The 22,026-nt window shown below is 43.2% G+C and overlaps 1 protein-coding gene across 1 annotated transcript in view; it reads left to right on the top strand.

The window, feature by feature from the left end:
- LOC143017710 (sodium-independent sulfate anion transporter-like) overlaps window positions 1-15,839 on the top strand; it is a 20,316-nt gene extending 4,477 nt beyond the window's left edge. The window contains exons 2-15 of the mRNA XM_076172473.1: window positions 2,479-2,832; window positions 3,597-3,833; window positions 6,607-6,758; window positions 7,818-7,997; window positions 8,668-8,863; window positions 9,588-9,808; window positions 10,843-11,023; window positions 11,454-11,694; window positions 11,834-11,965; window positions 12,463-12,709; window positions 12,948-13,127; window positions 15,119-15,269; window positions 15,460-15,525; window positions 15,694-15,839. Coding sequence (XP_076028588.1) covers window positions 2,479-2,832; window positions 3,597-3,833; window positions 6,607-6,758; window positions 7,818-7,997; window positions 8,668-8,863; window positions 9,588-9,808; window positions 10,843-11,023; window positions 11,454-11,694; window positions 11,834-11,965; window positions 12,463-12,709; window positions 12,948-13,127; window positions 15,119-15,269; window positions 15,460-15,525; window positions 15,694-15,839 — 2,684 coding nt within the window. The remainder of the gene's footprint in view (window positions 1-2,478; window positions 2,833-3,596; window positions 3,834-6,606; window positions 6,759-7,817; window positions 7,998-8,667; window positions 8,864-9,587; window positions 9,809-10,842; window positions 11,024-11,453; window positions 11,695-11,833; window positions 11,966-12,462; window positions 12,710-12,947; window positions 13,128-15,118; window positions 15,270-15,459; window positions 15,526-15,693) is intronic.
- Window positions 15,840-22,026: the final 6,187 nt, after the last annotated feature.

Below are 22,026 nucleotides of genomic sequence, written 5' to 3'. Positions count from 1 at the left end.
GAAAGATGGGGACGAAGAAATGGGGGATTGAGAAAAAAGAAGAAGGAAGAGGATTTAGAGGAGGAATCGAGGAGGAGGAGAAGGTGAGGAAGAGGAGGAGAAGGAGGCGGAGGAGGAGGAGGAGGAGAGGGAAAAGAGAAGAAAAGCAGATGTTAAGGAGAAGGAAAAGGGGTCAAAGAGGAGGTGAAAGAAGAAAAAGAGGAGGAGGAATAGGAAGAAGAGGAGGAGGAAGAGGAGGAGGAGGAGGAGGTGTTCAGGTGGAATACAGGTGGTTTCATAAGAGAAGAAGACCAAGAGAGTTGAAGATCAAAGGTGAAGAGGAGGAGGATGGGGGGGAGAGAAGGGGAAGAGATAAGGAGGGGGGTAAGGAGAGGGACAGGATGGGGAAGAAGGGATGGGGAGAGGAGGAGAGGGGGAGGGGAGGTAGGAGACTGGGGAGAAGAGAGGAGAGGAGAGGAGAGGAGAGGGGAGAAGAGAAAGAGAGCATCTGGTGTTTCTTGGACAATAACCAGCGCTTCTCTCTTTGGAGATAGAAGAGATGGAGTCGAAGAAGGTTTGGTCATGGAGGTTAGTCTCCAGGTATGAGATAGTGCTGCATGCCTCTGCTCCGTAGGGGTGTCACTCAAGTCCTTACGATAATGACTACGTTTAACTTATGCAGTCAATACTAGATACTAAAGGAGTGGAGAAGGAGAGGAGAGTAAAGGAGAAGGGAGGGGAGGAGAGGAGAGAGGAGAGGGGAGGAGAGGAGTGGAGAAGAGAGGAGAGGAGGAGGAGAGAGGAGAGGAGAGGAGAGTAGGTGGGAGGAGAGGAGAAGAGAGGGTAGGTGAGGAATGGAGGGGAGGGGAGAAGAGAAGAGAGGGGAGGTGGGGAATGGAGGGGAGGGGAGAGGAGAAGAGAGGGGAGGGGAGAGAAGAGAGAGGAGGAGGAGGAGGGGAATGGAGGGGAAAACGGGGAGGGGAGTGGAGGGGAGAAGGGGAGGATTCTTGTTACCTAAGTACAGTGGTGGAGACCCGACCCCTTTCTCCCCCCTTTCCCCCCCCCTTCCCCCGTTTGGTGAGGGGAGGGGAGGGGGGTTGTCCAACACGTGGGGGAATGTGGGACGTTTGCAAGACAAACTTCTCCCCCCTTTGCCCCCAAAAAAGGGGTGGGGGTCGTTACACAAGAAGTACCTCCTTGGTGTGATCATGCATGCAGACCGTGGTTGCCAATTCGACATCCGTTTACTCATTACAGTGCCATGGTTGGGTAATAGACCTTTCAGAAATGTGAGGGACTGTCTTCGTGTGGTTTTATTGTATTGCCAAGGGAAATTGGGACAAGGTTAACGCCATCGATGACATTATTGATATTATTAATTATTATTATTATCATTATTACTATTATTTTTATCATTATTATCATTGTTATAATTTTTATAATTACTATTATTATTATTATTATTATTATTATCATCATGGTTGTTATTATTTTTTTATCATTATTACTATTTTGATAATTATCGTTGTCATTATCATTTTCATCATTATGTATTTGTACACCTTTCTCAAAAATTGTCCTTTCAACTCAAACACAAAACAAAGAAATTATCTTTACTTGATTTTTTAAAATTTCTTCATCAACAGTGAAAATTTAATATTTTGACTTGAAGTGAATACGAAAAAGAAAATTTAAGGTTATATATTCGTAACGACCTTAGATGAAATATCATTCTAGACAGAGGTCGTTGACCTTGTCTGACCTTCAGAAGTCGAATTCAAGATCACCCATTCCTCCAGTATCGAACTGCAGTGAAATAATAGTGATTGGGTTGTTACGATGTCGTTATTTCCGTAACTTTTAAAATCGTCGCCTTATGGGAGTTTAGAAGGTCCTCTCATGTACAAAAATAAATATATAAATAGATAAATAAATAAATAAAAAATGAAATAAACGCACCCGATGTTCCTTCACTTTTCGTTCAGAGAGAGAGGGAGAGAAAGAAAGAAAGAAAGAGAGAGAGAGAGAGAGAAAGGTGGGGAGAGACACGTTCTAACGTTTTTGGTGTACTTTGGTAGACAATCACGAGGCTCGTGCTGTACACTAACACCAGTTACCCGACCATCTAATGGTCCGTAGTTTCTGCGACTTCGACTACATGCGGAAGAACTTCGGAATGCAAACACTTCGAAGCATTCTTGGACGCACAGCAACCACGAGGTCCTCAAGTTCCTGAAACTTCTCTCCTCTTAAGCCTCCCCGGAACTGATGTAATCCATTTTTCACGGTGAGCAGACACATGGGCCTCATGATCATACACTTATGCCTCCCGTGCTAGATTTATTGCATACCAGAGGATCTATAATCATAAGGATCTGCAAGACCTCATCTCCGTCCCTCACTCATGCGCACTTCAGCAACCTGCGTCGCGTCCACAAGCCTGACGTCATCATCTTCACCCTCCCCTATACCCCCTCTGCCGTATACGTAACCGACCAGACCGACCCATAGTGCTAGGGCCCTCTTCACTAACGTGCCAGTCAGTATCCCGCGCCCTCACCGGAAGGACGGAGATTCCGCCCGATCCTTCGACGTCTTCGCCTTCAGTGCCACCGTCAGGTCAGACCACACGCAGGTACACCTGTCTGGTGCCAGAGCATCGGCAGCAGGAGACAGTCGCCCCCCACCTTCCCCCTGTCACCATGGTATACTACCACGAGGAGACTACACCTGGGGGGTCCCCGCCGAGCCGGCCCCCGCAAAGTGCAACTCTCCAGTTCGGAGAGGAGGGCCGTGGCGGCTTGGGACTCCCGTCTTGTCTGCAGATGCCGGATCCGAAGAAGGGAGGGCAATGTAAGTGTTTGTGAGACGGAGTAAGGGGATCGGGGGGGTTGGGTTTTGGTCCTCCTCCAAAAGAGAGGAGTTCATGGCGATTTCTTTCAACGGGGGTATTTCTCTCGAAGTGGAAGCCCTTCCTGATCACTAACCGCCCTTTGGGAGATGCTCATACCCACCCCCCCAGAAGGAAGAAGACTTTTCGCTCTGAGGAGGGTATACCTGAAGGAGTCTGCTTATCCATTGTACCCTCAGGGGCAGGAGCTCCTTGTACCTCAGGGGAAGCGGGTTCACTTCGCGCACGTGCGAGTGATTTGAGTTCAAATCACCGGGGATGGACGCAAAAATGGGTGCTGATGATAAGGCTTCATACGTAAGCACTACATATGTTTATTCCTCGACAAGCTTGCTTGATGCCTTATACTGAAAACACACACACATGCACACACACACACACACACACACAAAGAAGTTAGTCCAACTCCTTCTTACCACTTGCACATATTATCCTTACACTAAAGCATTTTGAGTTTCTACTCAGACATGCAGAGGGGGACGTACCTTGGACTCTAAAGTGTAGTTCCCCACAGAAGTGAAGGGGTTGAGGGTTGCCCAGTGTAAAGTGTGACCTACTTTAACTAAATTTAGAGACAGAACGTTAGACAATGGTCTTCTTGGAGATATAGACTCGAACCTCTGCTTAAAGATGACTCAGAAACTATTGTTCACCTACTCCCAGGGTCACCCCTAGAATCATCATCCCATATATTGCTGTCCCTCAGGTGAAAGGAGACTTGGGTCCCGTTCAGCAAGACCTTATTCTTCTGCTCTCGGGGCAGGCCACAGATCGTTATCCCACGGGGAGGAACTCCCCAGGGACAGGGGTATGGGACAGTATCCACCGTCCTTTGGAGGACGTTGGAGCTCCCTGAAATCTGTCTTAGGGAGGCCTCGGTGTCCTTCCGGGTGGGGAGTGGGCGATGAGAAGGATTCCCTGTGGTTTATTGCTGTACCTCAGGGTACTCACTTGTTCTTCTGAAGATTCCGCCTCCTTCGTCAGATGAGTCTTCCTCTTTGATAGGACAGTAGCAGCCCGTCAGTTTCCTGTCCCAACTTCGGGACAACGGATTGAGAACTCCCTTCGGAGTCTGGGTCTCTTGTAGGGATTCCTTTGAGGGGGAGTGGGTCAGTGTGGCTTTCCCTTCCTCCTGATGGGAGTTTTCCCTTAGACGTGTCGGTAACGTCCCGTCTCCGTGCCAAGAAAGGCACCGTGCCACGCCGTGCCAGCCAGGTCATCCTTTTGAGACTACCTGCGTCTCACGTATCACGTGAGTGAGAGTGCGTGGGTCTCGATTGATGCCACCTGCTGGAGTGAAGATCTCACGCTGAGCGTGAGATGCATTTCACCGGGGTTCATGGGAAAGCAGGGGCCAGCGTGTGAGTGCCAATTACTCACGATGCAAAGGATAATGAAAGAAATAGATGACAGGAGAGCAATGATGCACTTTTCGTAAAAAAAGTGTAGATCGCATAGTTACTGCAAGAAACCTCACTGAAAAAACATATGGGAATGGAAGGCGATAACATGCGTGTTTCGTGGATCTAGAAAGGGCGTATGATAGAGTAGATAAGAAATAGTGAAACTGTATATAGTGGGTAAAATGTCTAAAGAAGGGATTGAAGACGAATCATAGACTACAAATGGTAAGGGAGTCGTATACAGTAAATACTTATTGACAACATTTCAGGTATTTTCAATTACGGTAACGGTAATGATAGTAATGATAATGATGATAATACAAAGTTGACATCTAACACTCCTACAACAATATACAACACCTTTGATTGACCCTGAAAGCAAAAGAAAGATTCATAAAGGTCAATATTAAGAAAGATGACAATATAGTCTCAAAGTACACAAGGGGTTCCTTACGAAACAACAGTACTCTGGGTTAAGGTTTTATAGGACCACGGACCGGGGAACCAGTTTGGTTAGAAATATTACGTAACCTGGGAACCTTTTTTTTCTTCCTTAGCCTTGGTAGGTGTGTCCTTTGGGTTGGCCGTATTCCAAGATGAACAGCCCCACCCTGGCATACCGGTTGGTATTTTTTCTGTGACCCTGGCTGGCGCCGGGCTATTTCATTCGTCTCCGTGGGGACCTCACCACCCTTTCGCGGCACCTTAGCCTAGTTGGTGCCAGGCTATGGTGTTTCTTTCTGTGCCACTCGCTTGGCAGTGAAAGGGTTCAGATTTTGTGTGTGGGTCTAGCTTTGGTATAAGGACAACAACAACAACGACAACAAAAACAACAACAAAAACAACAGGAGGATCAACATCAAAAACAACAATAGCAGTAACAACAACAACATTAACAACAACAACATTAACAAAAACAACAACAATAGGATCAACAACACCAAAAACATTAACAACAACAGCAACAGCAACAATAACAAAAAAAATTTACAGTCCCCTATACACAACAGATGGGCGTGGGGGGAAGGTTGGGTTAGGGGCCTTTGGGGGGCAACACCAAAGGGTGCAGGGGAGGAGGAGGAGGAGGAAGTGGAGGAGCATGAGGATGATAATGATGAGGTGGAAGAGATGAAAGAAGAGGAGTAAGTGGAGGAGGAGGAGGAGGAGGAGGAGGAGGAGGAGGACTGGTAAATGAGTGTTTACTGGACGGAAGCTTCCAGTGAAGGTTTCTGCTGGAACAGGAGACCCTGACTCCTTCCGTTCCAGGTAGTCCTTTCCCCTTTCTCCAGACGATCCTTCCCTGTCTGATGGTACTTTCCCGTCTGTTCTGGGAGTCGGCGGGTGATTTTATTCACTCAACCCGTAGTGCAGGAGATATTAGCTTAGGAAAACAACTAAATATTTACTATTTTTACTCCGGTTCTGTTGAGCCTATTGGCTTTAGTGTTTAACTTCTTGGCAGATTCAATTAGTTTTGAATTTTCTTTGAGATGGATTAACGATAGATGCACACTAATAGGCGTCGGAGGCAACCATCTCCCTATTGCCTTACTTCAGAACCTACCAATACTTTCATCTTTAGCTTGAGGTGCAACCCTGAGGGGTTGACACTCGATCCCCGTATCTGGTTTGTGACATCGATAAGCTTAATTTATCTTCTCTCCATTTTCTGCATGACAGCTGACAACCGGCGACAGATCCTTTTACTCTTCTGCTTGTTGGTAGTCTATATACAGACGCAAATAATGCCACACAGACAACAAGCTAATGTTTCTTCCAAATCTAGAACTTTCACACTCTCTTTTTCGCTCGCTTTTATTCTACTTTCCTAATTTAGATTTCTTACACTCTTCTTCTGTTTTGATCTTCCAAACTTAGAAACCCCACGTTCTCTCCCACTCTTACTTGTTTGTTTTTATATAAACTAGAAACCTAGGATTTGTGTTTCCATGTTAAACTGCATGCTAAGGAAATGGACTAGGGTGATCGAAGTCTGACGTACAATAATTTGTACATTTGTACTCCAAAGACTTCTTGGCCTCTTTATTGAGGAGTCTGAGTGGTCAGAATACACACACAGATAGCATCGCCCAAATATATCGATCCTCGACACTGAATATTGCAATAGTCCACCTTTGGTAAAGAAATTAGTCATGAGTTTTTGGGTAGTAAGGGCTCTCTGGACATTGGAATGTCCTGCCCGAGCGTGGGTAGTGTTGTCACATTTCGCAAGACACGAATGAAATACAAAATGCATGAATACACTTATGTGAAAAAAAGGGACCAAGAATCACGCTTCTCCACCCTTTCTAGATGACGGGAAATATCCCGACGGCGACAACTGCTGTGGCTCCGGTCGTAGGAAGGATGTGGACGTCGAGGGTAAGGGAAATGATGGCGGAGGAGTCGGCGGCAGCCCCCTCAGACGCCGCTCCATCGTGGAGGCTTTCAAGAACGTCACCAAAGTAAGACAATAGAATGTGGAGCTGCTTCTCATCTTCAGTAGTGTGACATTGATTTTGTTGGTTATCTGTCATGGAATAGGATATATGTTGTGTGAGTTATCTGTGATGAGATATAGGTGGTAAAGGATCCATTATTTTTGTTGAGATAGCGAAAAAAGAAAATAAATAGATAAATAAATTAATAAATTAATATGTAAATAAGTATATAGATAAGTAGATGAATAAATAAATTATAAATAGATGAATAAATAAACAAATGATAAATAGATGAATAGATAAATAAATAAATGAATAGATAAGTAAAAAAAATTAAATCAATAAATAAATACATAGGACAACAATAATAGTACCGATAGTGACAATAATATGGATGATGATAACAATAATGATAATAGTAATAATAATAGTTAATAATAATAGTTAATAATAATAATAATAATAATAATGATAACAATAATGATAATAATAATAATAATAATAATAATAATGATAATTGTAATAACAATAATAATTGTAATAATAATAAAATAATAATAATAATAATAATAATAATAATAACAAAATTATAATGGTAATAATAATAATACTAATATAATAATAATAATTGTAATAATAATATTTTTAATAATATTAATAATAATAATGATAATTGTAATAATAATAAAAATTATAATTAATAATGATAATAGATGATTATAATAATAGTAATAATAGTAATTATAATAATAATAATAATAATAATAATAATAATATAATGATAATATAATAATAATAATGATAATAATAGTATTTGTAATAATAATAATAATTGTAATAATGATAATAATAATAATAATAATAATTGTAATAATAATAATAATAATAATAATAATAATAATAATGATAATAATAGTAATAATAATAATTGTAATAATAATAATAATAATAATTATAATAATAGAAATAATTACAGGTCTGTCTTCTCTCCAGGCAATGTGCCGAAACTTTTTATAGAAAATAAATAACTAAAATAAATTCTTCCCTTCGGACGCATTATTTAACATTCTTCTCTCACTACAGAAGAAGGCGCAGAAGGTGTGCACCAGGAAGACCCTGAACAAGCGTCTTCCCATCCTGGATTGGCTGCCGAAGTACAGCGCGGCCCACCTGCTCGGAGATCTGGTGGCTGGTTTCACGATGGGTCTCATGATAGTTCCTCAAGGTCTTGCCCACAGTCTCGTCGCAGGTCTTCCGCCCACCGTAAGTCTCTCCCCCCCCGAGACTGTCCAGTCTCTAGTCCTCTTTTCGCTGTTGGTCATATCCTTGACCTGAATAAAATCGCCCGGCGGCAGCCAGAATTAAGGTCATGGGTCAACTTTGACAGTGAAATAGCTGAGGTAGTTTTTTTTTTTTTTTTTATAGAATATACACTGTAGGGGACTCCTCCCAAATGAATGAAAACCGGAAGACAGAATAAAGCTCAATTGTGATTTGGAATAATAATCTTGTCGAGAAGAACATTTAAATATGAAGAAAAAATATGAAATAAAGAAAATTCTGATATTCTATGAAAATCTGAGTATTACGGATCATCAATCTGGCAACACTGTTGAAGAAAGATCCAAGTTGCTATACGGGAAGAAGTGTCTTCACGAAATTTTCATTTTGAGAATTCAGGTGATGATCGGGAGGAGAAGACTCACGAGGGAAGAGAGTTTCAGAGAGTGAAAAAATATTTAACAGGATCATTAAGATAATCGTTTTCTTTTCTTTTCCTCTTTCTTCCCTTGGCACATCTCATGGCACTGATGACGTCATGTGATATGGCACCGTATGGCACCTACACCATGGCACTGTGGCACCTACGCGTCCTCAATCCCTGGCTCCTTCGTCCTTGACTGCGCATCTTCGTCGACGTCTCCTTCTGCAGTACGGACTCTACTCGTCCTTCGTCGGGTGCTTCGTCTACACGCTTCTGGGGAAAACTCCCGAACTGACCCTCGGACCGACGGCCATCTTGGCCATCATGACGCAGCAGTACGCGGCTCACGGGGGCACCGACTATGCCGTCCTCCTTTGCTTCGTCTCCGGCATCGTCGAACTCATGGCGGGTTTTGCCAACTTCGGTGAGTCGAGCGAACTGGAGGAGGAGTGTCGAGGAGTGACTTGGAGACTCTCATCCTCTTGTATGCATAGATGTGTGTGTGTGTGTGTGTGTGTGTGTGTGTGTGTGTGTGTGTGTGTGTGTGTGTGTGTGTGTGTGTGTGTGTGAGTGTGTGTGTGTTTACATAATCATATTTACCTAATGAAGGTATATAGAAAAGAAGAAACGTTAGCCGGGTCTTGTCTCGTTTTTTCGATGATCATACCTGGCTACAAATTTACATGTAGTTCCAACTTGGGCTATATCTCCTTCTTTTTCAGTTGTCATACATAGATTGAAATTCATGTACTGTGTGTGTGTGTGTGTGTGTGTGTGTGTGTGTGTGTGTGTGTGTGTGTGTGTGTGTGTGTGTGTGTGTGTGTGTGTGTGTGTGTGTGTGTGTCACCTGGTAGTGAACATCTTCCTCCATCTCCTACCTCTTCCTCCACCTCCTTCACGATGGAGCTAACAATCTCTCCATTGACTACCTCTTCTTCCTTCTTGCAGTAGAGTTCTTTTCTCCGACAAGAAGGTTCTTTGCCTCCTTCAGGGTTCTTTATCCTTCACGTGTCCTCCCCTCTCATGAGAAGGTCCTGCCCTTCTTCAGGAGGGTTTTCCTCCCCACAAGAGAGCCATTCCTTTCCACAATTTTTTTTTTTTTTACGCCGAAGAAGTGGTACCCATTACGCTTGTCCCTCCTATCGCAGGGTTCCTCATCACCTTCATCTCAAAACCGGTCCTCAGCGGCTTTACTTCAGCCGCGGCGCTGACCATCGGGTCGGCGCAGCTCAAGGGCCTTCTGGGACTCAAACTCCAGACGGGCGGCGTGCTTGACACCTGGGTACAAGTGGGACGTAACGTCGCCCTCACGCGCTGGCAGGACCTCATCCTTGGGATCGCTTGCATCATCTTCATCATGGCACTCAAGGTAAGCCTGACCTTTGTAAGGCGTCGTGATGCCTCTTCTCGTTTTCTAACCGATACAAGTTCTTCTTTGAGAAAGTGGGAAGCTGTGACTCCAGATAGACTCTAGTCAGGGAGGGTCTTCAGCCGTACCCGAGTTCTTTGTCGGATACGTAGAATTTATTTGCGTCTGTGCAATTTGATATGTTCAATCGGGTCGTGGTTTAAGGTAAGTTGGTGTGCAACCCATCTAAAACACACCCACACATACACAGAGAAACACGCACACACACACACACACACAGTATTGCTATGCTGCGAGTCGTTACTCCAACTCTCGTGGGCGGGGAGTTAGGTGTGTGTGTGTGCGTGTAAGGTCAGAGCATTACCCATAGATCGGTCATATATGAGCTCTCTTCCGGTAGGGTTAAAAACTGTCGATCACGAGTCCAACACGTGATCCAAGGCCATGGTAAATCACAAACACACACACACACTTCTCCACCCTTCTCTAACGGTGCAATGTGGAGGGCAAGATCTGGGGCAGACACTTTCACCTTCACTCTCTGTTTCATTCTCGTCACCGGCAGGTGATTCAATTCATTCGAAGCTCCCCATTCCCTTTCCCCTCTCCCCCTTCTCCCCTTTCCCATCCCCCTCCCATATCTTTCTCCGCCTCCCTCTACTTCTTCCCCACTCTCTCCCCTTCCCCTTCCTCCTTCTCCTTCCCTCTCTCCCTTTTCCCCTTCCTCCCTTCTTTCCCCTTCACCTCTCCCTTCTCCAAACTAACTTTTCTTTTCTCGTTCCCCCTCCCTTCCTTTCCCCTCCCCTTTCCATTATTCCTCCCTATCACCCTTCCCCTTTTCCCTCGCTCTCACCCTTCTCCTTCACATTCCCCTCCCCCTCACCTTCTCTACCTCTCCTCCCTCCCTATCCCCATTCCACTACTTCCCCCTTCTCCTTCTCCCTCTCCCTCCCCTCCCCATTTCACCAAATTTCACAAACATAGAAACTGCTCCGGGCGGAGCACAACTGACGGCCCGGTTCCTCCTTCTGCAGGAGATCCGAACGCTGAAGTGGAGCTGCCTCGGGGCGGGGGAGGGCCCGAAGACGCCCTGGCAGCGCGCGGTGGCCAAGGTCGTCTTCTTCCTCTCCCTCAGCCGGAACGCCATCGTCGTCCTTCTCTGCGCTGGACTCGCTTACGCCCTCAGGGGGGATGGACAGCCCTTCACACTAACAGGTGAGCCTCTAAGACTTCTGCCGGACGACGGGGGTTGTTAGTCTTTTTTTTTTTTTTTGAGGGGGGACTGTTAGGAGAGCTAGGTTAGGTTAGGTTAAGTAAGGTTAGGTTAGGTTAGATTAAGTTAGGTTAAGTTAGATTAGGTTAGGTTAAGTTAGGTTAGGTTAGGTTAAGTTAGGTTAGGTTAGGTTAAAGTAGGTTAGGTTAGGTTAAGTTAGGTTTGATTAAGTTAGGTTAGGTTAGTTTAAATTAGGTTAGGTTAGGTTAGATTAGATTAAGTTAGGTTAAAGTAGGTTAGGTTAGGTTAGGTTCCTAAGGGTAACATTTCAAGGGAACTGGAACGGAAGGATCAGAATCTCAAACTCGGACACCTCTGACCTTCCACTTGCTTCTGGAGGCGTCAAACTGAGCGAGAACCTTCCTCCTTCAGGGTACGTGATCCCTGGTGTTCCTCCGGCTCAGGTGCCCCCGCTGTCGACGACGGTGGGCAACAGGACGCTTTCCTTCGGGGAGATCCTGTCTGACGTAGGCATCGGCGTTGTCATGATTCCCTTCATTGCCATCCTCTACAACATCGCCATCGTCACCGCCTTCGCCAAGGGCAACACCGTCGATGCCACGCAGGAGATCGTCGCTCTCGGGCTGGCCAACATCATCGGCGCCTTCTTCAGGTAGGTCTTCGTCGTCAGTGAGCCCCGAAGTCACAAAAAAAAAAAAAAAAAAAAAAAAAAAAAAAAAAAAAAAAAAAAAAAAAAACAACCTGATAGGGCCTTTTCGTCACGTTCATTTCCTCCACCTCTTCCTTCGCAGGTCCATGCCGACGGCAGGGGCCATGGGCAGAGCCGCCGTGAACTCCTCAAGCGGAATTCGAACCCCGGCTGCAGGCATCGTGACCGGGACGATTGTCCTCCTCGCTCTGGCCTTCCTCACCCCCGCCTTCAGGTAAGCCCTTCTCGGGAATCTTCGAGCGAAGTCCGACCTTTAATAAACTAATCTAGTCTCGTAGCAAACTGATAGTAAATTAATGGATGAAACTGCAGTGAGTTATTTTTGGCTCTCTTTGATTGGTGTTTCCATGTTGATCGGGGGAGAGGAAAGCAGCCTCCTCTGTAGGATATAGTTTGATTTTATTTTCAGCAGATGCCGTTTAATTTCATGTATGTATGTATGTATTTATGTATGTATGTATGTATGTATGTGTGTGTGTATGTCTACATGTATATGTATATATGTATATGTACATGCACATATATATGTATATGCATATGAATATGTATATGCATATGTGTATGTATATGTATACGTATAAGTATTTGTATATGTATATGTACATGCACATATGTATGTATATGTATAAGTATACGTATATGTATACGTATATGTATATGCATATGTATATGTAAAGATGTCGCTAATAGGTCCATATCCTTTTATGGCAGCTTCATCCCGAAGACGACACTAGCGGCCGTCCTCGTCTGCGCCGTGTCGAGCATGGTCGACTACGAGATCCTGAAACCACTCTGGAGGACCCGGAAGTCGGACCTGGTGCCTCTGGTGACGACCTTCGTCACCTGCCTCCTCTGGGGACTCGAGTGGGGCATCCTTCTGGGCGTGGGAGTCAACCTTGCCATGGTCCTCTTCTCCTCCGCCAAGCCGGAGGTCCAGGTCTCCCAGGTCCCTGCTGAGGTACGTGGTCCTCGTTGGCCAAGATCGAGGGGTCCTGGCCTTCGAGGGTGACATATACTCGAAATGAGAGCTTGAAAGCTTATTTTTACCCTGGACTAGTCCTTGCTGGCGCGACTCCAGTCACTGTCAAAGAATTCTACCGAACTACCGTGAGCACAGTTGCTCTTGCGTGTTCAACGAACTGGAGATCGCATAGGTAAACAAAGTTCTTGAAGCTTATTCACTTTGTCTTCTGCAGATTGGCCACGACAGCGCAAGCGCCCACGTCCTGGTTCGTCCTTCGAGCGGGGCATTCTTCCCGAGCTGCCCATACTTGCAGAAGGAGATCCGTAACGCTGGAGTGCGTCAGGGTGGAGGTGTTCTTCCTGTCGTTGTCGACTTCGCCAGGATCAGTGCCGCAGACTACACCACAGCCAAGGTACTCCTAGGGTTCTCTTCTTCCTCCAGGGAATCCTGGGGTTCAGGGTTGGGTACCATTAGGGTTTTCCAGTAAGATCCGCCATAAGGTCAGGGACCAACAAGATCTCCCAGAAGGTCAGAAACCAGCAGGGAATTTCAGAAGGTCAGGGACCAGCAGGATTCTCCAGATGGCCAGTGACCAGCAGGATCCTCAAGGTCAGGGACCAGTAGGATCCTCCAGAAGGTCAGGGACCAACAAGATCTCCCAGAAGGTCAGAAACCATCAGGGAATTTCAGAAGGTCAGGGACCAGCAGGATTCTCCAGAAGGTCAGTGACCAGCAGGATTCTCCAGTAGGTCAGTGACCAGCAGGATTCTCCAGTAGGTCAGTGACCAGCAGGATTCTCAAGAAGGTCAGGGAACAGCAGGATTTTCCAGAAGGTCAGGGACCGGCAGGATCCTCCCGAAGGTCAGGGAACAGCAGGATTTTCCAGAAGGTCAGGGACCGGCAGGATCCTCCCGAAGGTCAGGGACCAGCAGGAATCTCCAGTAGATCAGTGACCAGCAGGATTCTCCAGTAGGTCAGTGACCAGCAGGATCCTCAAGAAGGTCGGGGAACAGCAGGATTTTCCAGAAGGTCAGGGACCGGCAGGATCCTCCCGAAGGTCAGGGACCAGCAGGATTCTCCATGAAGTCAGGGACAAACAGGATCCTCTGGAGGGACTCCCTGCACGAGAAGAATGAAACCAAGCGTACCAACTGAATGATCGAGTGCGTTGAGTTCGAGAAACACACCTCATCTTACACTCGAATCTTAGTCTTCCATGAGGAGCTAAGACAAGAGGGAAATAAGGGCTTTGGATGGGAGTGGAATGGGTGGGAGTGGGTGACTGCTACCTCCATCATAAGGAGGAAGAAACCCTAGGTATATAGACAGATCTAGATATCCTTTCTGAATCCTGTAAACCTTATCTTAGCCCGGAGCGGTTCTCGACTTATTTCCCCATATGTCTCATACTTATGTATTACTGTTCTTTAGAACCCTAGAAATCGTTTAAACACTGAAAAGAATTATTGGGCGCTCATGAATTACCTCTAGGTTTTGGTCTGTGGACCCCACTTTTGAAACTCGGGTGGTTCACGGAGGACCCAAGGTTGTGAACCACTGGGAGGAAAGGTAATTCATTTTATCCGGGAGGGTGAGGAGCCTACGCCAGGAGGCGCCGACTAGATGTGGCTAAGGCCGTCACTTTGACCTGTGCGCTTTAGGGACTGTTGGGGGTAAGTAACAAATAGTCATTGCTGGGACTCGGAGTGAAGTGCGAGACTTGAACCCATGACTAGAAATATACAATGCTCACACAGGAATGACTCTACAGACCTTGCGAGTCATGACTGGGGAAGAATTGTGGCCTGTGAGTCAGTGGCTGAGTCCTGAGGATAAATGGTGTTGTCATTTAGTGATGTTATGTTGTAGCGAATGGAACCAAGAACCGAATCCCGAAGAGAGTGATGACGTCTCGAACTCAATCCTGTCCTAAATCGAGGTTGAAGTCGCCCGGAAGAGGGGTCTTGAGGGTCATTGGAGACCAGACCGATGTGTGCATTCACGAGGAGCACCATGGTGTCCCAACGGTCGTGTGTGCGATGCACGATAACCTATATGAAATGCCATCTAACACTACATCGTTCTTTCCTGAGAATATGATCGATGGGTGGCACTAGTTAAAAATTGTGAGATCGACAGGTACATGTCGTAGGGATGATGCTTTTATGTGGTCTTATTGTGGGATGACTGTTCTCATGTTAGTATACTATTTCCTCTGTGAGTCATCAGGAGACTAAACATTGTCGCCTCTAGACTTATTTGGAGATCATATTATGTTTACGGAGTTGAAAAGAAACTAATTGGCTTTGGGTTGATCGGTCGCTGGGTTCATATTGGAGTCTTGATCTATCTGAGGGGTTCATCTTCCTACTGAAACTGATGCCGTTGTTTCTTCTTCTGCAGACCATGAAGGGGCTGGCGGAAGAGTTCAAGAAGAGAGGTCAGCCTCTTGTCCTAATGGGTCTCCAGTCCCAGGTGAAGGAGGTTCTTCTCTCTCTCTGTCCCGACCTCCGCGTCTACGCCTCTGTCAACGAACTCAGACAGTTCCTCACAGGTGAGTTTGTGTGGTTTATCAACGTCATCATCATTAGTGTCATAGTCATTGTCGTCGTCGTCATCGCCATTGTCGTCGTCATCGTCATCATCATTATCATCATCACCTTTCACTTCCCCCCCATCTTCTATTTCCTCCTCTAGTTATGCTTCGGTGTTTATGAGAACACAGTTTAAGCTGTGTTCCTCAGTGTTCTTCAGTTTTTCATGTGTTCCTCCAACTACAAAAGCCAACTCACAAGCTTTTGGCCGTCAAAGTATAAAAAAAAAAAAAAAATCTAAGTACTTCTACTATCGTTGTTTTTGTCACTACACCCGAGACTCTTGACAAGTTGCCAGGAAGTCTCAAATATATGCACCGGTCTTATCACGATCGTCCAGGAGATTATCCGAGTTTTTCTAACGCTAAAACGCTTCATTTGCAGACATCGGTGATAAGAAGGACAAGACCTTTGGAGGGATGGAGGGCGTGCCCCTCGCAGACCCGATCGAGATTCTGAAAGAGGAGGAGTCCACTCTTCCTTCGTCGACGTCCTTGGAGAAAGGAGCGTCGGGCCCTGCCGTGGCCTAGACGTCCCTCAACCCAAGGGCGAACCTCTCAGGGGCGTAAGCGAGAGTTGGAGGAATACCGAAAGCAGGTTTTCACATCTACGAAGATGTCCAACTCTTGGAGGGCTTCCGGCACTCAGGAACCGTAAGGAGGTTCCTCTCATTCTTGTGCCGGTGGACCCGGAGGATCAGAAGTCCTCCCCACCCCGCGGGCCATGGGCATGCGGTCTGGCGAGTATGTGCGGCCCTCATGCATGAAGCCTATGAGATATGTGATCTCATGAGTCGCGTCAGGCCAGGCAAGCTAAGGGAGCTCGCTGGCCAGCATCACCTCTTCATGTCTTCATATCTCACGATGTAAATAGACTTCGACTACAACCCCATCAGGAAGGATCCTTCGTCAGTTGGGACGAATACTGTACCAATAATTCTCACCCTTCACCACATCATCACAACGTTTAACATCATCACAAAGGCGGACGCGCATGCATCGGGATGGCGTGTGCGAACTGAGTTTCTTTCTAATAAAACTTTTCATCACCACAACGTCGTTTCTGTTGCCTTAATGACCAGAAACTTAACTACAATACTCTGCCAGTGCGTCGGTTGCTACAACACCTAACATTAAATATATCTTATTAGTTGCCGATATTAGCATATTACTTTTCCTCTCTTAATGAGGCTAGTCACTAGTCACTATTAGTTCTAAGATGTTGCAAATGGTAGTTGCCACATGTTAGAACTAGTGATGGAACGATACCCAAAGTTTTAACGATTCCGATACTTGTCCCGATACTGCTCTACAGTAAACTTCCGATTCCGATATGAGTCCGATTCTGATTCCTGCAATGATTATAATTCATGGTTACTTCCGAGCCCTGCAGTTGGTTTGGAAAACAAATACTTTATGAACAAAGTGTATTTACTATTCATTTATCGAAATCGGAAGTTTGGAGCAGTATCGGACTTGTATCGGAATCGTTATTTTTTTTTTATATCGTCCAATTACTAATCGCTCCCAAGCCGATCCCTAGTCTACCAATACCAAACCCACACTTGTGTCTTTGTTCGTCCTTGATGGCCCAGTGCAGGACCACCTGTCTATCCAATGGGTAACAATGCAGCCTTTTTATTTCACCACCGTGCCTGTGGTGTGAATTAGCATGCCCTTTGTCCATTTGCGGGCCTTTTTAATCTGGGTCATTAAATACCAAGGACATCTTGAGAGACTAAATGTCATGAATAAAACCCACTGGATTATAGAAATATTGAAATCATTACATAATCAGTATAGAACAGCTGTTGGAAAGTCCCCAAGAAATTATATCTTAAGTCATCCAAAGAGGCTATAGGGTGAGGAGCCTACGCCAAGAGGCGCTGAGTAGCTGCGGCCGTAGCCGTCACCTTTGCCCTATTAAGCGCTTTGGGGACTGTTGGGACAAGTAATTACAGTCACTGATGGGAATCGGAGAGGAGTGCGGGACTCGAACCCGAAACAAGGAGGATGTGGGACCAGCACGCTTCCAATGACGCCACCAGGAATGGGGAATAATTCAAATGAAGTATGTTGATAAAAAGTTTGGAAGGAAAGAAAGAAATGGAGGAACGAAAGGTGAAAGAAGAATGGGAAGATTTCAGAACAGAAAGTGGGAAATGTGGAGGAAAAGAATGTGGTGACACAGAATGTGGAACGAAGTGTTTGAAGGGAATGGAGGGGAGGTAGGTGGAAGAAGATGAGAAATGAAGTGGAGGAGTACAACAAAAGATATCAGTAAAAAGAAAAAAATATTCCTTTTTATTTGCATGTTTCAAATATGCAAAATTGCTTTCCCCAAATCTACCTCCCTCAAATTGATAGACATAAAAATGAAGATAGACGAAATGAAATGTGGAGCAATTATAAGAATAGAAATAGATGAAATGTAAAGCAGACTAATCGCAGAAGTACTTGTAAATAAGTAGACAATGAATATAATATATAAATAAGGAATATAAATATCAATATGTATATAAATAGACAGGATTTTTTTTAGTTTAATAATGATAATGCAATGAAGGGCAAGGAGGTGGGGGAGATAAATGTGGAAGTACAAATAAAGAATAGTATTTATAAAAATAAAGAATCAATGAAGAAAGGAAAACTAAAAAAAATCACCCACCCACACACACGCACACCCACCAACACACCCATCTACACACACACACGCGCGCACACGTACACACCCACGCACGCACACACACTCACAGACACGCACACCCACACTCAAGCGCACAAACATACACACATACAAACACGTACGCACACACACACACACACACTCGAGCGCGCGCGCGCACACACACACACATGATCATGATCATCATTGCCATCATCATTATCATCACTACCACCACCACCAAAATCAACACATGAAAACAAATTAAAAGGTGTATAGACAAACTCAAAGTTAATAAAACACCAGGGCCTGACGGTTGGCATCCAAGAATCTTAAGGAAATGAAAAATGAGATTGTTGTTCCATTAGAAATTATTTTCAAGAAATCCATCATATCCGGAGATGTCCCAAGAGAATGGAAGCTAGCTAACGTTACTCCCATATTCAAAAAAGGTGACAAAAAGAAACCAAATAACTATAGGCCTATAAGTTTGACTTCAATCGTAGGAAAAATAATGGAAACTATCATCAGAGATGCTATCGAAAATCATTTAGAAAGTAACCGTTTGATAAATGATAGCCAGCATGGTTTCAGACGGAAACGTTCTTGCGTGACTAACTTACTCGAATTCTACAACACAGTTATCTCGAATTATGACAAAAGAAACAATATAGATTTAATATACCTAGACTTTGCAAAAACTTTTGATACCGTCCCACACGAAAGACTACTTACTAAATTAGCTTTGCATGGAATAAGTGGTAGCCTATTAGGTTGGACTAGTAATTGGTTGAATGGTCGAAAACAGAGAGTTGTTTTAAATGGAAAAACTTCTGGATGGAAAAGTGTTGCAAGTGGAGTTCCTCAGGGTTCCGTTCTTGGGCCACTTCTATTCATAGTATATATAAATGATATAGACCATGGACTAAAATCTACTGTTTCCAAATTTGCTGATGATACAAAACTGTGCGGAGTGGCAAATGATCACTTAAACCAATTAGATATTCTAGAAGATTTAGATCAATTACAGCAATGGTCTGAAAAGTGGCTAATGAAATTTAACACAAGTAAATGCAAGGTAATGCACATAGGTAAAAATAACAGTAAGTACGATTACAAGTTATTTGGAAATTCGTTAACAAAAGTGGATAATGAAAAAGATCTCGGCGTAATTATCAATAACGACCTCAAATAATCCAAGCAGTGTATTTCAGCTTCTGAGAAAGCAAATAAGATTCTGGGACTGATTGCGCGATCTTTTGATTTCAAAAGTCCATCACTCATTAACAAGCTATATAAATCGTTAGTTCGTCCACATTTGGAATATGCTGTTTCCGTATGGTCACCGAATCTCATTAAAGACATTGACAGACTGGAAAAAGTACAACGGCGAGCCACAAAACTGATTCCAAATATCAAAAATAAATCATACGAAAATCGACTAAAACACATGAATATGTTTTCCCTAAAAAAGCGTAGACTCAGAGGTGACTTGATACAGGTCTTTAAGATTTTAAAGGGAATTGACCTCAAAAGTTACAAAATTTTCACATTGAATGAGAATCAGACAAGAAACAATGGTCTCAAACTGTCCGGAAATAGATTCAATTTGGAAGTAGGTAGAAACAACTTTGCCAACCGTGTAGTTAATAAATGGAATAAACTTCCTGCACAGGTAGTGCAATGTAGTTAAGTTCGAAGCTTTAAGAATCATTAAGATAAATACCTAAGTAAGATGCTGTAATTATTATAATTTATCTTATATTATTTGTTTTTGTTTTGTTATCAGTCTGTCTGATTTTCATTTATTATTAGTTATATGTCAATTTATTATTTACTATTTACCTGTTTGTTTATTATTTAACTATACCTATGCATTTATTTATGTATTTTATTTGTTATTTACATTATTATAGTTTTTATTTATTATTTTATTATTAATATTATTTTTTTTTTCGCATCCGACCTAGATATGGATCAAAAGGTCTCCTGTCGGCATGCTCCACCTTTGTAATCCTTTGTAATATATATATATATATATATATATATATATATATATATATATGTATATATATCTATATATATACATATATGTTTATATATATCTTGTCGAAAAAATATATATAGGCATATACATATATATACATGTATACATAAATGTACTTATACATATACATATGTATATACTAGTATAAATGATCAGTAAGTTTTCTTGTATACATGTTCCATTGAAGACCAGAACTTATTCTATATCCACTATCTTCTCAGTGATTTTCTCAATTTTCCCAATGGTTTGTTGGTATCTTGAAGGAAGGCCAAACACAAGGCTTCCGAGATCCATGGTGTTATTACAACGAAAAACATTACACAGATTTAGATTACAATATTTCGGTTGAATGATACAACCATCTTCAGGTAAGTAACAATAAATGTACAGGGCAGGAGTTTAAACAAGAGTAAATGAAGGTACTTGGAGAGGTAGGTAGTAGCTAGGTACTGGACGGGGATGAGGGCTTCGTATCAGCGGGTTGTAGCTGGACATTAGATCACTGTAGCCGGACGTTTGGTCTTTGTTGCCACGCAGCCTCGCTGTGTAGTTGTAAAGTATAACACTCTGTATGAAGCGTCCATTAGTTGAAATGTTTATACATAAAAGGTTTACGAATAAAGACTAACAATTATGTACATAGATAAAATTACGAATGAATACTCAACATACAACATGAATAGTTAAAATTTTATCATACTTAAAAAAAACATACAAATAACAAGTGTATAACTAGCATAACCAAATTTAAATTGTGTAATAGAAAGTGTACGATGAAAAATCTAAACAATTTACATGATACAGGACATAGTCACATTCGTAACTTAACAAGCATTCCTCAACAAACGTACAAACAATTCGAACAAACGTTTTCGGGCGTACGGAAGTGACAAACGTTTCACACATATTTGGAGAGAGAGAGAGAGAGAGAGAGAGAGAGAGAGAGAGAGAGAGAGAGAGAAAGAGAACATACATTATGTATCAAATAGACAAGTCACCCCTTAAAAACTCTGGTACTCTCTGTTTCATACGCGTTCATCTTATATAGAAAACAAAATTATAATTAGGAGTAACTACAATTTACAAGATATTAGAATTCCTAATTCTAGTCTTTAGATAGATAGATAGATAGATAGACTTTATTTGGCAATAAATCAATGTACATGAAGTGCAAATAATGACAAGAACACATAGTTCGAAAAAATAAATGTAAATTGCCGAGGATAACACAAAAAGCATGAACGCTTATTTCCATTGTGGTCCTCATCAGGTTATTTTTCTACATTAAGTCACACGGACAAACATACATAGGGGGTTGAGGGGACCAGAGACACTCATGAGTAATACCAGTCAGTACACATATGACACCTAAACATTGTTATATTTTTGCTAATATTACTGAAATGTTTGTACACGTAGGAACATTGAGTCCAAATATTTGAGCACCATCCAGAAGGAACATTGCATTAAGCAAAGGAACAACAAAATAATGTTAAACTGTAACAAAACAGTATGAGTGAGTACTATATCGGAGTAGTACCATTAATAATATACTGCATTTTTCTACATCTGTATCAACATGTATGAGTGAGTACTATATCAGAGTAGGACCATTAATGATATACTACAATATTCTACATCTGTAACAACATGTAGTTATAGCGAATCCTACACTGCAGCTAGGGTCACCTATTAATTAAATCTAACATTTTACCTGAATCTCAGGACAGAGTGGGCAATTACTATGAGTAATACATTATAACCTGAAGCACCGGAGGTAGGGTACAGGGGACCAGTACTCGAATGAGTAAAACAACAAGGAGAATGAGGAAAAAGGTCAGATCATAACTGTTCTCGGAACCTACCTGAGACATATGCCATATTATGACTGGCAAAACAAAGGTGGAAACCAATTTGTAAACATCAATCATTGTTATGCTGAACTAAACTTCTGAAAAAAGGGGGGAGGGGAGGTCAGAAACAGTTATGAATGAATGCGCATATGG

Source organism: Oratosquilla oratoria, chromosome 3 (genome assembly GCF_046742065.1).
Source record: "Oratosquilla oratoria isolate Oo_2021 chromosome 3, ASM4674206v1, whole genome shotgun sequence".
In the NCBI taxonomy this organism is placed as follows: Eukaryota; Metazoa; Arthropoda; class Malacostraca; order Stomatopoda; family Squillidae; genus Oratosquilla; species Oratosquilla oratoria.
This window is presented reverse-complemented; position numbering and strand designations above follow the sequence as displayed.